Here is a 12,761-nt window from a genome sequence, read left to right as displayed (position 1 = left end):
CCCTGCTCGCCCCGGAGAGGAACAGATTGTCAAGTCCTGCCAAAACAATTCCCCATCACTGTCTTTGAGACTGACACAGCCATGCCAAATGTTGGCTTGGAGTGGGATCCTGGCTCCACAAGGAAAGCTGTAGCATCCAAAAGAGACTGCTTGAACAGACTGAGCACTTCTCAGTCATATCTAGTTCTCTTACAGGACCCTGGTCTCATCCCTTGTCTTTAATGCTATGAGTGGCTTGACCCACACTCCCTGCTCTTCACAGGCTTTGTCCACAATTTTTCTTTTTTCTTGCCTTGGGGTCTGCCCCAAACCACAGTGAATTTGTTGATTTAGAGCTGTGAGACAGAGCCACAAGTCAATACAGAAAGAAAGTAGGGCCCAGCAAGTTTCATCTCCCTGGAGTAGAGCTTGGCCAGAAGCATTTATTTACCACAAGCAGAAATCTTTGATCATGGTGATGAAATGAGTTTAACTCTTACTAGTCCAGACAGAGCTGAATGCCATTAAGCCATGACATGTAATGAAGTCCACTTCATTAACCACTGGCCATCATGGAGCATCTTTAGCTTTTCCTGATTAACCTTCCTATTTAAGACAGGCACACTCGCTGGGAATAAGCAGGCCCCATTAAACCCTCATTTGAATATATGTACAATCTGGTGCCTTTTAAGACACTTCATAGGACTAGCAGATGTATTTCCTGGACACGTGATCCTCCTGCTGCCAACCATCTCTTGGTATGTTTCTTCCACCCTTTACCCTTTGCATCATCCCACTACTGCTACCAAGAGATCCTTTTCCTCTGCATCGTCTCTAGTCTCTCAGCTGCCAAATATCATGTTAAGGCAACCATATCCTGGCCTGCATTAAAAAAACTGTGACCCAGCAGGTCAAGGGAGGTGATTCTCCCTGTCTACTCTGCTCTCGTGAGACCCCACCTGCAGTAATGCATTGAGCTCTGGGGCCTCCAACATAAGAAGGACACAGACCTGTTGGATTGGGTACAGAGGAGGACCACGAAGATGGTCAGAAGGCTGGAGCACCTCTCCTGTGAAGACAAGCTGAAAGTTGGGGTTGTTCAGCCTGGAGAAGAGAAGGCTCCAGCAAGACCTTCTAGTACCTAAAGGAGGCCTACAAGAAAGCTGGAGTGGGACTTTTTATAAGGGCATGTAGTGATAGGTCAAGGGGCAATGGCTTTAAACTGAAAGAGGGTAGATTTTGATTAGATCTAAGGAAGAAATTGTTTGCTCTGAGAGTGGTGAATCACTGGAACAGGTTGCCCAGAGAAGTTGTGGATGCCCCATCCCTGGAAGTGTTCAAGGCCAGGTTGGATGAGGCTTTGAGCAACCTGGTCTAGTGGAAGGTGTCCCTGTCCATGGCAGGGGGGTTGGAACTAGATGATCTTTGAGGTCGCTTCCAACCCAAACCACTCTATGATTCGATGTTTCCACCTCTCAATTTCTTCGGCCTGAGCCCCATCTTTCCCTCCCTTGCACTACTTGTTCAGGAAACACTGACCCTTCATTGCTCCAAAAAGACCCACCCAGGCTGAACGTGGCTCTGTGACAGACACCACCTTCCTGCAGTCCTAATTTACGGGGCACCGGTGGTACAAGGAGCCTCAGTGCCACGCCAGGACCCCTTTGTACCCAGGCACTGCACAAACACAGGGCAAAACGCTGACCCCCTGACTATGTGCCTAAAGGGAAGCATGCACAATAACACAGTACCACACCACGCTTGGTAATACCTTTAGGACGCTGATAGCTTTACAAAAAGAGGTGGTTTTCATTGTTAGTAAACCAATGTAATTTATTTAGCAGCAGTCATTTATGTTTACTGGGCTATGAAAGAACAGGAAGCGTCTGGCATCCACAGAGATCCAGATTGATCTGTCTCTTCTTGACAAGCAGCCAGTTTTGAGACCTATCTCGCCAGGCATACTAACACATCCACTTGCTGTTTCATACCTTGAGCCACTGGGGAGACAGAGCTTTCTTACCTCCCAAAGTAAAGGGGGAAATCCCAACCATGTGAGCCCTTTAAAATTGACCAGGAATGAAGACGGATGGTAAGAGTTAGAAAACACTGAGTAGAAGCAACTCGGACTGTTGTCCTTTCAGCAGTCCCATCTCCAATCTCATGTACACTTTTAAAGCAAAGTAAACGCCTAGACAAGAGCAGAATCACTGCACTGTAAATTTACACAAAGGCAGATGAGATTAGAATCGCAGCTATACACTTTAAAGATATCATAACCACAGAAATGAGAAGTGTATTATTAACTATCACTTTTTACTATGTAGAACTAGAGCAAAGTTATTTGAAGCATAAAAAATTCTGGCAAAGGGCTGCCATATTTAATAAATCACTGAATCAATTATTCACTGTGAAAATCAATTACTTACTTCAAATGAGAATCTTATGAATAACCTCATGCCCTTTCATGCCATCTAAGAAAGTTATAGGGGAATTAGTCAGTAAAAAATGCTGCACTTATCTTTTATGTGCATTAAAAAGACCACACAAATACAGGGAAAGTCTGCATCGCTGAAGCACTCTGCCAACAGAATAGTCCAGAAACATTTTAATGAAGCCAGTGCAATGTTGTGGATTTACACTGCAGCCAAAAGCAGAGTATGACCTATTGGGGCACCACCTATGATCAGCTATCCATGCACGATTCAAAAGCAATTCCATTTAGTCCATGCCATTTCACAAATGTGAAACCAGAATATAACCAGCCAAACACACAGCCTCCTTTACAACGTGACCTACCTTAAGTAACTACTCAAAGGAACACAAAGTGTATCTTCACAGGTCAGGAAATACTGCCACGAATCTCCGTGGAGACACTTTAAAGTGAATATTGCATGGCCTTGCAGCAGCTTCCCCCATTCCTGCTTTTAAAGGTTTGCTGATACGTGACCATTTTCAAAAAAAGCTGCAAGTCCCAATGCAATCTCTTCCCTCCCACCTACAAAACCAAACCATTCCAGGACCCCAACAGTGCAAAGTACTTACTGAGCTGTAGAGATATCCCTCAGCGTTCATGGCAACATACAGACCTGCCTTCACCCCTTGGATTGCCACCACACGAAGACCCACAGGAATTAGATTGAAAAGGGCTGCGGAAGGAAAAGAAAAGCAAAGGTTATGGAGAGAGACATCACCCTGCGCAGCCGCTGCTGCTTTTTGCCCCAGGGCCAGCCCACCCCAGTCCTGACTCTTACAAAAGATATTGAACTAAAATCAAAAGTCCTCCTTCCGGCTATAGGAAAGGTCTGCAGCCGTGGGGCCAATGTTGAAAACAAATTTTAAAAAGTACTGAATTTGGCTGCCTCCCAGAAGCCTTAACACACCCATCAGTCTGATCACTGCCTTTGCAATGCCAAGGGCTAGCTCATACGTGCAGGATCTCAACAGCTTTCCGAAGGTCAGCTGAGCAGTGGTAACTGCACATGTAGGTGTCTTTGCCCGTGGCAAACGCAACAAAATAACTAAGTTTAGTTCACCCTGAAACACTTTTTAGCCTAGTCACACTTTCTTGCATTTGCCATATGCTAAAAGAGCACACAGACAGCGACCACAGCCAGAAGGACCCAAATTAAATTGACTGTGTGTCCGCCCCTGTGATCCCTGCTGTCAAGGGAATGAAGAAACTCAGGAAGAGATACTGCTGTGCTCCAGGACCAGAGCATTGCTCCTCATTCAGAAGCAGCACTAGATAGAATGGAAGAGGACAAGACCTTTCAACGCTCAATTTTACTGCAATCTTATTGGTTAAAGCATTGCAATCACTTCCTCCCAATTACTTACTTTATTACTTGATTCCAAGTAGACCCTGTATCTCATTGAAAGACCTTTCCAGTGAGCACACATAGGAACATATGGTCAAGCTTTCGCTACGTTTCTTAGAGAACAAGCCCAAAGAGGAGAGGACTGTCACCATGGATAGACTAAGCACTGAGGCATTAACATGCTTTTGTTTCCACTGTTATAGGATAAGACCATCTAGATGTTGTAGGACCTCTCATGCTTCAGCTTACAAAGACCTAACTAGACCCTGCTGCAGGGAGCTCAGGCTATGGGAAGATGGGCACAGGGTTGGGCAGAAATGGGAGCACAAATGCAATGGAAATACTTCACTCAACGTCTCTTGCCGCACAACTGCCCTGAAACATGAATATTTTTTCTGGTTCCCTAGTCATGAGGTCAGATTGCCCCTCCCACACTCATGGAGCACTTCTTACAGCTTTTTAACACAGTTACTTATTTGCAAAAGCCTGTTTAAAACTTCTCGAGAGCTTTGGGATGTTCACATGAGCACAGAGGAGACCTGTTAACGGGCAGAGGAAAGACAGAGACAGAGCGCACAGTGAAGCATTCCCATTTTCCAGCTGACTTAAGGACACCATCCTCTAGCTGATTCATTTTATAGATAATTTACAAAGTTTTATGCCTGGCACATCACACGGGAGCAAGGACAGCACAGAGGGGTCTTCACATAATGACTGTAGAAGAAACAGTCCTCCGCCTCACTGTGCCATCTCCTAGCCTCTCCTTCCCTGAGGGATGGACCTCTGCTGATTCAACATTAGCCCTGAAGGATAAAAAGCAGGTTTTGCTGAAACGGCCTATTCAAAATTCTATGGCTCCTCAGGCCAGGCTAGTGTTAATCCTGGTATGACGAGAGGGAATAGAGTCCAGTCCAACATCAGCCCCCTGCCCCAAGGACACTGGTTAGATGTGTATGTGCCAGGTAATGCATGCATTTAACTCAACCACAAGACGCTTCCCAAGAACCTCCCTCATGTACAGCCTGTGAATTATTGCATAGAGGAGAAGAAGACAGAAGTGTGTTTTGATTCCTTTTCAAAGCAAAAAACACTTACAGTCAACATGGAGAGAAAGGAGGGGAAAAAAATTAAAAGAACTGAAACTGTGGCTCAATTCTTTCCTTGCAGTCAGTGGTTCAGACTACAGAGTCTGAACTAAAGTCCCAGAAGTTGTACAATTTCTAAGTGAAAAAGCAGAGCCCAAAGGGTGTGTGAAACATCATGGGAAACTGGTTATGTTCAACCTGAACTCCTAGTGGATTTAATTAAAGGCCAGAGGTCAATACCTTTTCAGAAGTAAAACCTGAAAAAACCACAGGACACAAAGTCACTTTGCTCAAGAGATCTAACAGTTACCCTGGCTGAGCTGGCTTCAGGGTTGTCTCCAAAAGGGGATTAATAAATCCATTTGCAAATGAATGCCTTTTTTTCCTCACTCAATTCCCAAGGAAGACTGGACAACTCCTCTCAGTGAGTTGCCTAAAAGGGACACACCCCAAGTCTGGTGACAAGAATCCTACCCCCAGCCCCTTTTCACGCCTTTAAGCACCCAACTCAGTAAAATATCAAAGTGTGTGCTGAAGCCTCAACAAAACCAGCACCTAAATGTACATGATCTCGTGGGAGGACGCCAACAAATATACATGGCAAATGAAGTTCAGCCTGGGTACTGGTCTGTGAGCAACTGGAGTCAAGGACGGTGCTACTCTGGTACTGTCTTCAGATGAGACAAACATATCCCCGTGCAGCTACTCAGCATTAAAGAGCTGCGTTATAGCACCGTTCTACTGTTGAAAAGCTCACTAACTGAGGCAAGCTTACATTTCTATCACTTTCTCACTACCATGAAGGTCTAAAGCCCTCTGCAATTGACAAGTCTATTTATAAGCAATTCCCCTTCCCTAATTTTTCCCCCCACTGAAAAATGGAGCATATTACTGCTAATAATGAAAGAAAATGGGCATCATCATTCATTCCCTACAGCCAATTTGTCTTGCATAGAAAGCTTCTGACAGACCACTCAACGCGTTCATTAGGCAGCGAGGTGATAACACTCAGAATTGGTGGGTGAGAAGTTTCACTTGAAAGCACCCACTCCAAATCTTTTTCTTTTCACCTATATGTGCTAAGGGAGCACAGGAACAATCCTATTGTGCTCTGGGTCACAGTAGCAAGACTGCTGCAAGTTCCCAAACTCCCTGGGACCCTGCTGCAGACCATGGTAGGAATATCCACAATTCCAGCTTTCAGGCATGGCAGAGCATCTCCTGCAACATACTGCAGAGCAGGGGAGCAAGCGGGCAGGCAAGCAGGAGGTCATGCATCTGACATACGTAATGGACAGCCAAAGAAGTTTTAGGAAGTAAATGTGTCTCTTAAAAATGTTTCTATTAAAAAAGTAGCTTGGGTCAATCAAAACTCTGTAAATGCTCAGAGCTGTTCCTGCACTCAAATTTAGAAATATCTTTGAAGATGTCCAAGCCTTTTATTATCATGCTTCCAAATGAATATTTCATCTTGTTTTGGAACAGATTTCAAAGCTTAGAAGCTTTATTGTATGACTGTAAAAACATAGGAGGAAAAAACTCTCAACCAACCTAGAAAGCAAGATGTCTCTTTTTAATCAGAAAAAAAAAAAATCTGGTTAACATGAAACAGCAGATTTAGAGATGAGAAAAAGGACTAGCTATGGTAGAGTAGGACTGGCCACAGGGTGTCCTGACATGAAAGAGAAAATTTAACAAAGAATTTTAAAATTCTTTCTCCACTGCAAACAGTAAATTTTCTATGTCATCTGTAACAGCAGGGAAGGGACATGCTCTTCCACTTCATGGGCAGAAGCAAAAAAAATTAAGACATTGAATATTTCTGCATATTTTCTTTCACTACACATTACCATTTTCAACCATCAGCAGATTTACACTTGACCCTGCTTATTGATGATACTACTTTTATCATGCTTCAGTCCTAAACCCTTTGGTCATGAGTATGTTGTTCACTGTTATGTTACAGCAGTTTATCAGCTGCATAACATGTTTATAAAATCCGAATGCATACTTGGCTCTGAGTTTGGGCTGACTTGTTTACAGAAATGGAAGACATGCCATATAGAGGATGTGGTCCATATTCTCAGCTGATTTAAACAGTAGTAAGTCAGAAGAGATAAACTAATTCATGCCATGTGATATGTTGTAGAGCAGGACATTTGTGCTGCATATAAGGAAGAACTAATGGAGGATACAATAGACAACAGCAATCTCCATGCACCACAAGATGGGGAGGTTGAGAATCCTGAGGGGAGTGAGGAAGGCTGCTAAGATGATCAAGAGGCTGTGGTGCATCATATGAGAGAAGAAACTGAGGGAACTGGGTTCACTTAGCTCAAAGAAAGGAAAGCCAGAGACAGACACTTCTCAGGGGAACACAATGGAAGGACAAGATGCACCAGTCAAAAGTCACAGAAAGAAATTACAACTGGATATAAAGAAAATTATCCACAATGAGAACAGTGCAGTGCTGGAACCAGAAAGGTTATGAATAGCTCATTCCTGGAGACATTTGAAACAACTAGACAAGGCTCTGCGCAGCTGAAGATAACCCAGCTCTAAGTAGCATGTTGGACTGGAGACCTCTAGAGGTTTCCCCACTCTTAATGTTTTTGTGTTTCTGGCTGGAAAGCCCCAAACAATATCCTAGATATGACGGGCTGTTTCCACCTGGTTGGAACAGTTGACCTGTCCTTTATGTACTGTCCATTTGCTGAGGCTTTTCAGATGTTCAGCAGGACTATTGGCAAACAAAGAAGTCCAGTTGCTCTCTTGAAGAAGGGGCATTTCCCTGCTCAGCCCAGGAAAAAGCAATAATGATGACCATATGAGATCACCGGAGTTGGAAGGAAAAGATACTGCCCCAAATTCACAGTACATAACATTGCTAAGAACACAAACAAGGCCTTGTACACCATGAAACTGTGCTCCGATTGAAAGAGAATTCTTCATCTATCCCAATGCAAGTGGGCAGAGAATTCGTCTTCTTGCTTACATCAAGATGGCGCGCCTTCAACTGCATGGTATAAGGAACAGATGTCCCAAGCACTATTTTGCAGGAAGCTGGCTGGATGCCCATTCAAATGCCATTAGAACTTGGCTTCTGTGTTTTTTTTTTCTTTAAGTGAGAGAAGGTGGAAAATAAATGCCATCAGCCTCTCAAGAACACACATAAAACAGGCACCAGATAATTAATTTAAAAACTGCTTAAATATTAGCAGTTCCTCTTATATAAATAACTGGATTTTTATTAGAACTTTTAATTGCATCAGACATATCTGAGGGACATGTCGTGCCTCATTTTAAACATTTATTTTGCCAGAGTAAACCAACCTTATATATTCCATGAAAATTCAGTTTTCTTTCATAATGCTAATTTGAATAATCAGTGTGTGGCTACAGAATGCAGAGCTGATGTATAGAACACAGTGTTCACTATGTATTTAGCTGTGCTAAGATGGCTTCTGCATGGAAAATAGATGGTCATCCAAGGTGGGAAGGATCCTGCTGTGGCCAGGATTGCCCTTCTCTGTCAGTGGATGTGAGTTAACCAACCCTTTTCCAGGGACAGAGAAGAATTATTTATCCAGTCTTTGATGAGTTTTACCCTTGCACAGAAATACTGCACATACTGCTGACTGGTTGGTCAGGAATCTTCTGGAGAAATACTTTAAAACTGAAAATATCAGTGAAGTAAATCTATAAGCTGTTCACTTAGACAATGAGTTTTGACTTTTCTGGTCAAAAATTGACAGGTTTGGAAACAGAAAAGGAAAAAAGAGTCAGTGTGCTTTATTAAGGTATTTCCAAAGTCAAAAATGTGATTTTTGTTTTGAAGCTGTAACTGGAAGCTTCATATAATATAAAATGTTGACTTAAACTGCAGATTTCTAAAGGACAGTCTGTGGTAAAAAGTTAATCAAAACTGAATAATGCACATTCTTCATTCCATTTTTAGGAGCCAAATATTTTCAGGCTTGATTTTTTTCCTCTTTTGATATCCCCTGAGATCAGGTGATGTGGAATTCTTTGGCTTCAGTCTTCTCTCAAAAAATTCCCTAAACTTTCCAACATAGCCCATGACTTTGAGCAAGTGGTTTGGCACACTTCAGCTAGATGCCTCCTCCTGTCCCACCAAGCTGCCAAGGCAGGGCTGCCATCTCACCAGAGACATTTACACTACTGAAGTGCCCTTCAGCCCAACTATTTCCAGTTAAGAAGACTGGGTGGAAGTGGCTCCAAGTACTCAGCATCTTGCCAAACCGATCTCTAACACTTCTAATGGGATATGCAAATGAGAGCTCTTTGGGCAATTGGGGCCTAACCTCAGTCATGGGGACTCAGGAGGTTCCCCTGCACCCACCGAGGTGCAGCCAGTGGCAGCTTCCCTTGTCTCCCCTGCCAGCCTGAAATACTGCAGAAAAACTCTTACACTTTATTCTCTTCTGCTATTTACCTAAATTCATCTCTGTTTCCATTTAAGCCCATTACTTTGTTGTTCGGTCCTCACTGATAGATGAGGGTAATGAATCCCTGTCATCTCTAGCAGCTCTTCCCATGTCGTTGACAAATAGGCCTCCAATAGGATTTTCTGCAGATTGAGAACACCCTATGTCTTCTTTCTTCAAGAAAAAGCAGCTAATACAACCCAACACTGGGTCATTACTCACCTACTAAAGCCCACAGAACTCATCACATGTGTTGGTGTCTGCCTGAGACAATCACAAGGCCAGACTCTTCTTGTAGGAAGAGACCTGCTTGGTCTCTCATGGAGTAAAAGTGTGTGGAGGAAGGGCCACAGGTTCTCCTGCTCCAATGCAAATTAGAAGTTGTGTCATTGCAATTTGTGGTATTTCATTTGTTCAGCAACAGCATATAGAAAGGGGACTAAAACCTGGTACGTGCATCTGCTACAGGCCAAGTTTATGGTGAATGCAGCCCCTTGGGTCATTTCACATGGGCTTTGCCAGCCTCCTGCAATTTTAGCTGCCATCTTCTCAAAGCTCCTCTCTCACGCACTGCTCCGCACACAGACCCCAGCCCTGAGCTGGCTGCAGCGGAGCAGCCCCATCGCACACAGCATTCCCACCACAGCACCCTGCCAGCTTCCTGGGGATGGGGCAAGCACCACGGACATGAGGCTGCAGCCACCTGCACACTTGTCCAAGCAGATCTTCAGAGGACAATGTCCATGTCCACTACAGACCCATCTCACCTGCAGCCTGGGCTCTGCCTTCCTGAAAGAACAATGCCTTCAATCCAGCTAGGAGCTTCTTTCAGTTAGAACAAGGTTTGTCCCCAAATTAAGTAGGTTACACCTTTCACAAAGTACAGGAAGTTTGCTTCCATCAATCCTACCACACAGATCACTCTAGTAATGACTGGGAAGACACCTATCATGCTGGACAGGCTAGATACAATGTTCCTTCAACAGTGGCACAGGGAGCTTCAAACCAACATAGAATGACCCAAATCAAGACTTGAGTCCTACTTTGTTAATGCAGTTTGTGGCACCAAGGATCTGAGCTTATCACTGCCCTTTCAGAAGCATCAATCTGAGGCCTATGAAATGGAGAGATGCTGTAGAAGATATCCTGCACCTTTTTTCAAGTTACAAGGAGCTTTGGTATTGACAAAACTACTTCTTTTGCAAAAGAAATATTGGCTACTGCTTTGCATTTGTTTAAACCAATACGGCTACTGCACACAAGCATCACCTTTAAACCTACGTGGCTCTGCAGCACTTTGCTGTCCTTTGGACTGTATGAACTCAACCCCTTTGAAGAGGGTTTTGGAAGATCAGCTCCCTTCAGAAAGGTCATTTGATACCCTCGGCCTTGACACTAGCCTCAAAGCACTAGACTTTAGTGAACAGTTGGTTTTCTCCAGTCTGGAAATTCCTGATTCTTGCTGGATTTTTCAGGATAAAATAGTGAAAACAATTCTCTCCTCTTCTTCTTGGAGAATTCCCCATATCCTTTACCCACGTGGCCTGTGTATAAATATAATCTCTCTTCTCTTCTGGCAGCAATTCAAATCATGGGTTTTATTCTCTACCCCTCCCAGATGGCAGTTACAGAATCGGGGTGGGAGAGAAGAAGATCAGAGAGGAAACATATGAAATTATACAGGAAAGATTTAAAGGGGAAGGATAGATGGAAAAAATGCGCAGAAAACAGCTGTCTTCTTCCTAATTTCATCTTTTCAAAAATAAAGCTGAACAAGTGAGACCCACTAGGTGATGTATTTGATTGTAATTGGGTTGCAAAACAGGCTAATTTTTCTTACTGTAGTCACTGTTTTCGTCCTTGGTCCCATCAATTGTACCATCTGGGTGCATCTGCAGGAAGTATTCCTGCTGGCTGAATAACCTTGTCACAATTCCTTTCAGCTGGGGTTCTGAAAAAAAAAATAATTATTAGATATACCAAATATGCAGCAAGTAGCTAGAGACCCAATTTGCTTGGCCCCCATTAAGTCCTGAGTAAATGTAGAAGTGCTTGGCAAATGAGACAGCTTTCTGACTCCTTCCAAGCGTGGCTGTAAAACGTTCATATATATAGAAAGAGAGATGTACAGGCAAATAAAATGGAGATCAGATGAGCAGGTAAAACACAATGCATAGTTGGTACAGCAGAAAGTAACAGATTTATGGAACATCACTTCGCCGAAAGTTACCTACCAAATGAAAGTTTTTAGACAGCTTATGTATTCTAAATATGCCACTCGTTCAGAAGAATATTTGCTAGCAGTGTTGCAAAGAATTTGCTTATTGTTTCTTATTCTGCCTGTGAAGCCAAGGACCTCACTTTCTGTATGGTTGATTCACTATCACGCAGTTCCAGTTGTACGCCAGTGAAAATCTATGGTATTTATCATGGTGTAAAACCAAAGTAACCGAGGGCTGAATCAGGCTGTGTCAGTCCAACTGTGTGGGACTCGGCGAGCAAAATCCTGAAAGGAACAGATGCAAGACACCTCCAAAAATGACCTCTGAAGCATTTATGGGCACCTTAAAACGCCTCTATTTTAAAGTCTTGCATGTTCCTGCCTCCCAAAACACATGCCACATACTCTTGTAGATGAGAACCACTCTTTGCCTCTAGCAAGGTCCTTTCCAGTCCCTGTACATCATAAGTCAGCCATGGACTGGCTAGGGGCTTCCCCATTGCCTCTGCAACATTTTATACCTGTGCTGAAGAGGAAAAGGAAAATACTTGAAAAGGAGAAACAATTTGAACTCACATGACAGAGGTCTCGCAGCATTACTGCCTGTCTACCTGCCACCCAACTGATCAAACACAAATTAAGTGGTCAAAAACAAATTCAATTTTAATCATGAAAGTCTTAAAGCTTGTCACAGGCATCAGTTCTGGCAAGCAAGCCAGCTGGCTACACGTGGACAGACGCAAACACTGGCTGGATGGCAGAGAACTTCCTGGTGGGACAGGAGTTTGTAGTTTTATGTGATCACCCACCAAAAGTAAATAAATAAGACGTAGTTATTGCTGGCTCAATAGACAGGAAAAACTCCAGTGTAGCATACCAAAGCCTCATCAGCCTCCTGCCTTTCATGCCTCTAGTGAGGCTGCTTAATAAGCCACAGTCATTATATAACTCCAGTCATGTTGTGTGTTAAGTGTTTCCATTGGGAGCCCCCATCTCTAACGATTTTTGCACCATGATGTACAACTTCCATCTGAGGATGGCACCAGCAGCCTGAGCTTCTGCACAGGCAACCCCCAAAAAAAACCAGCCAGCAGGGACCTTGGATGCAGATAGGCTGCAGGTGCAAAGGATTTCAGCTTCGGCAACCCCTCCATCAGCCTGGGGAGAGTCAGGTCCTATTTCGTAGCTACAAAAACCACTGAATAAA

At 43.6% G+C, this 12,761-nt stretch overlaps 1 protein-coding gene across 2 annotated transcripts in view; it reads right to left on the bottom strand.

The window, feature by feature from the left end:
• The window catches only part of FGF12 (fibroblast growth factor 12), a 103,182-nt gene that overhangs the window by 70,405 nt on the left and 20,016 nt on the right, over positions 1-12,761 (bottom strand). For both annotated transcript variants that reach the window (XM_086618170.1, XM_009980082.2), the window contains exons 2-3: positions 11,174-11,284; positions 3,025-3,128 (exon numbers count right to left, since the gene is read on the bottom strand). In XM_086618170.1, coding sequence (XP_086474296.1) covers positions 3,025-3,128; positions 11,174-11,284 — 215 coding nt within the window. The remainder of the gene's footprint in view (positions 1-3,024; positions 3,129-11,173; positions 11,285-12,761) is intronic.

This window comes from Tauraco erythrolophus, chromosome 11, assembly GCF_009769465.1.
Source record: "Tauraco erythrolophus isolate bTauEry1 chromosome 11, bTauEry1.pri, whole genome shotgun sequence".
Taxonomy (NCBI): domain Eukaryota; kingdom Metazoa; phylum Chordata; class Aves; order Musophagiformes; family Musophagidae; genus Tauraco; species Tauraco erythrolophus.
Note: the sequence above shows the minus strand (reverse complement) of the source record. Positions and strands in the feature narration are given on the sequence as shown.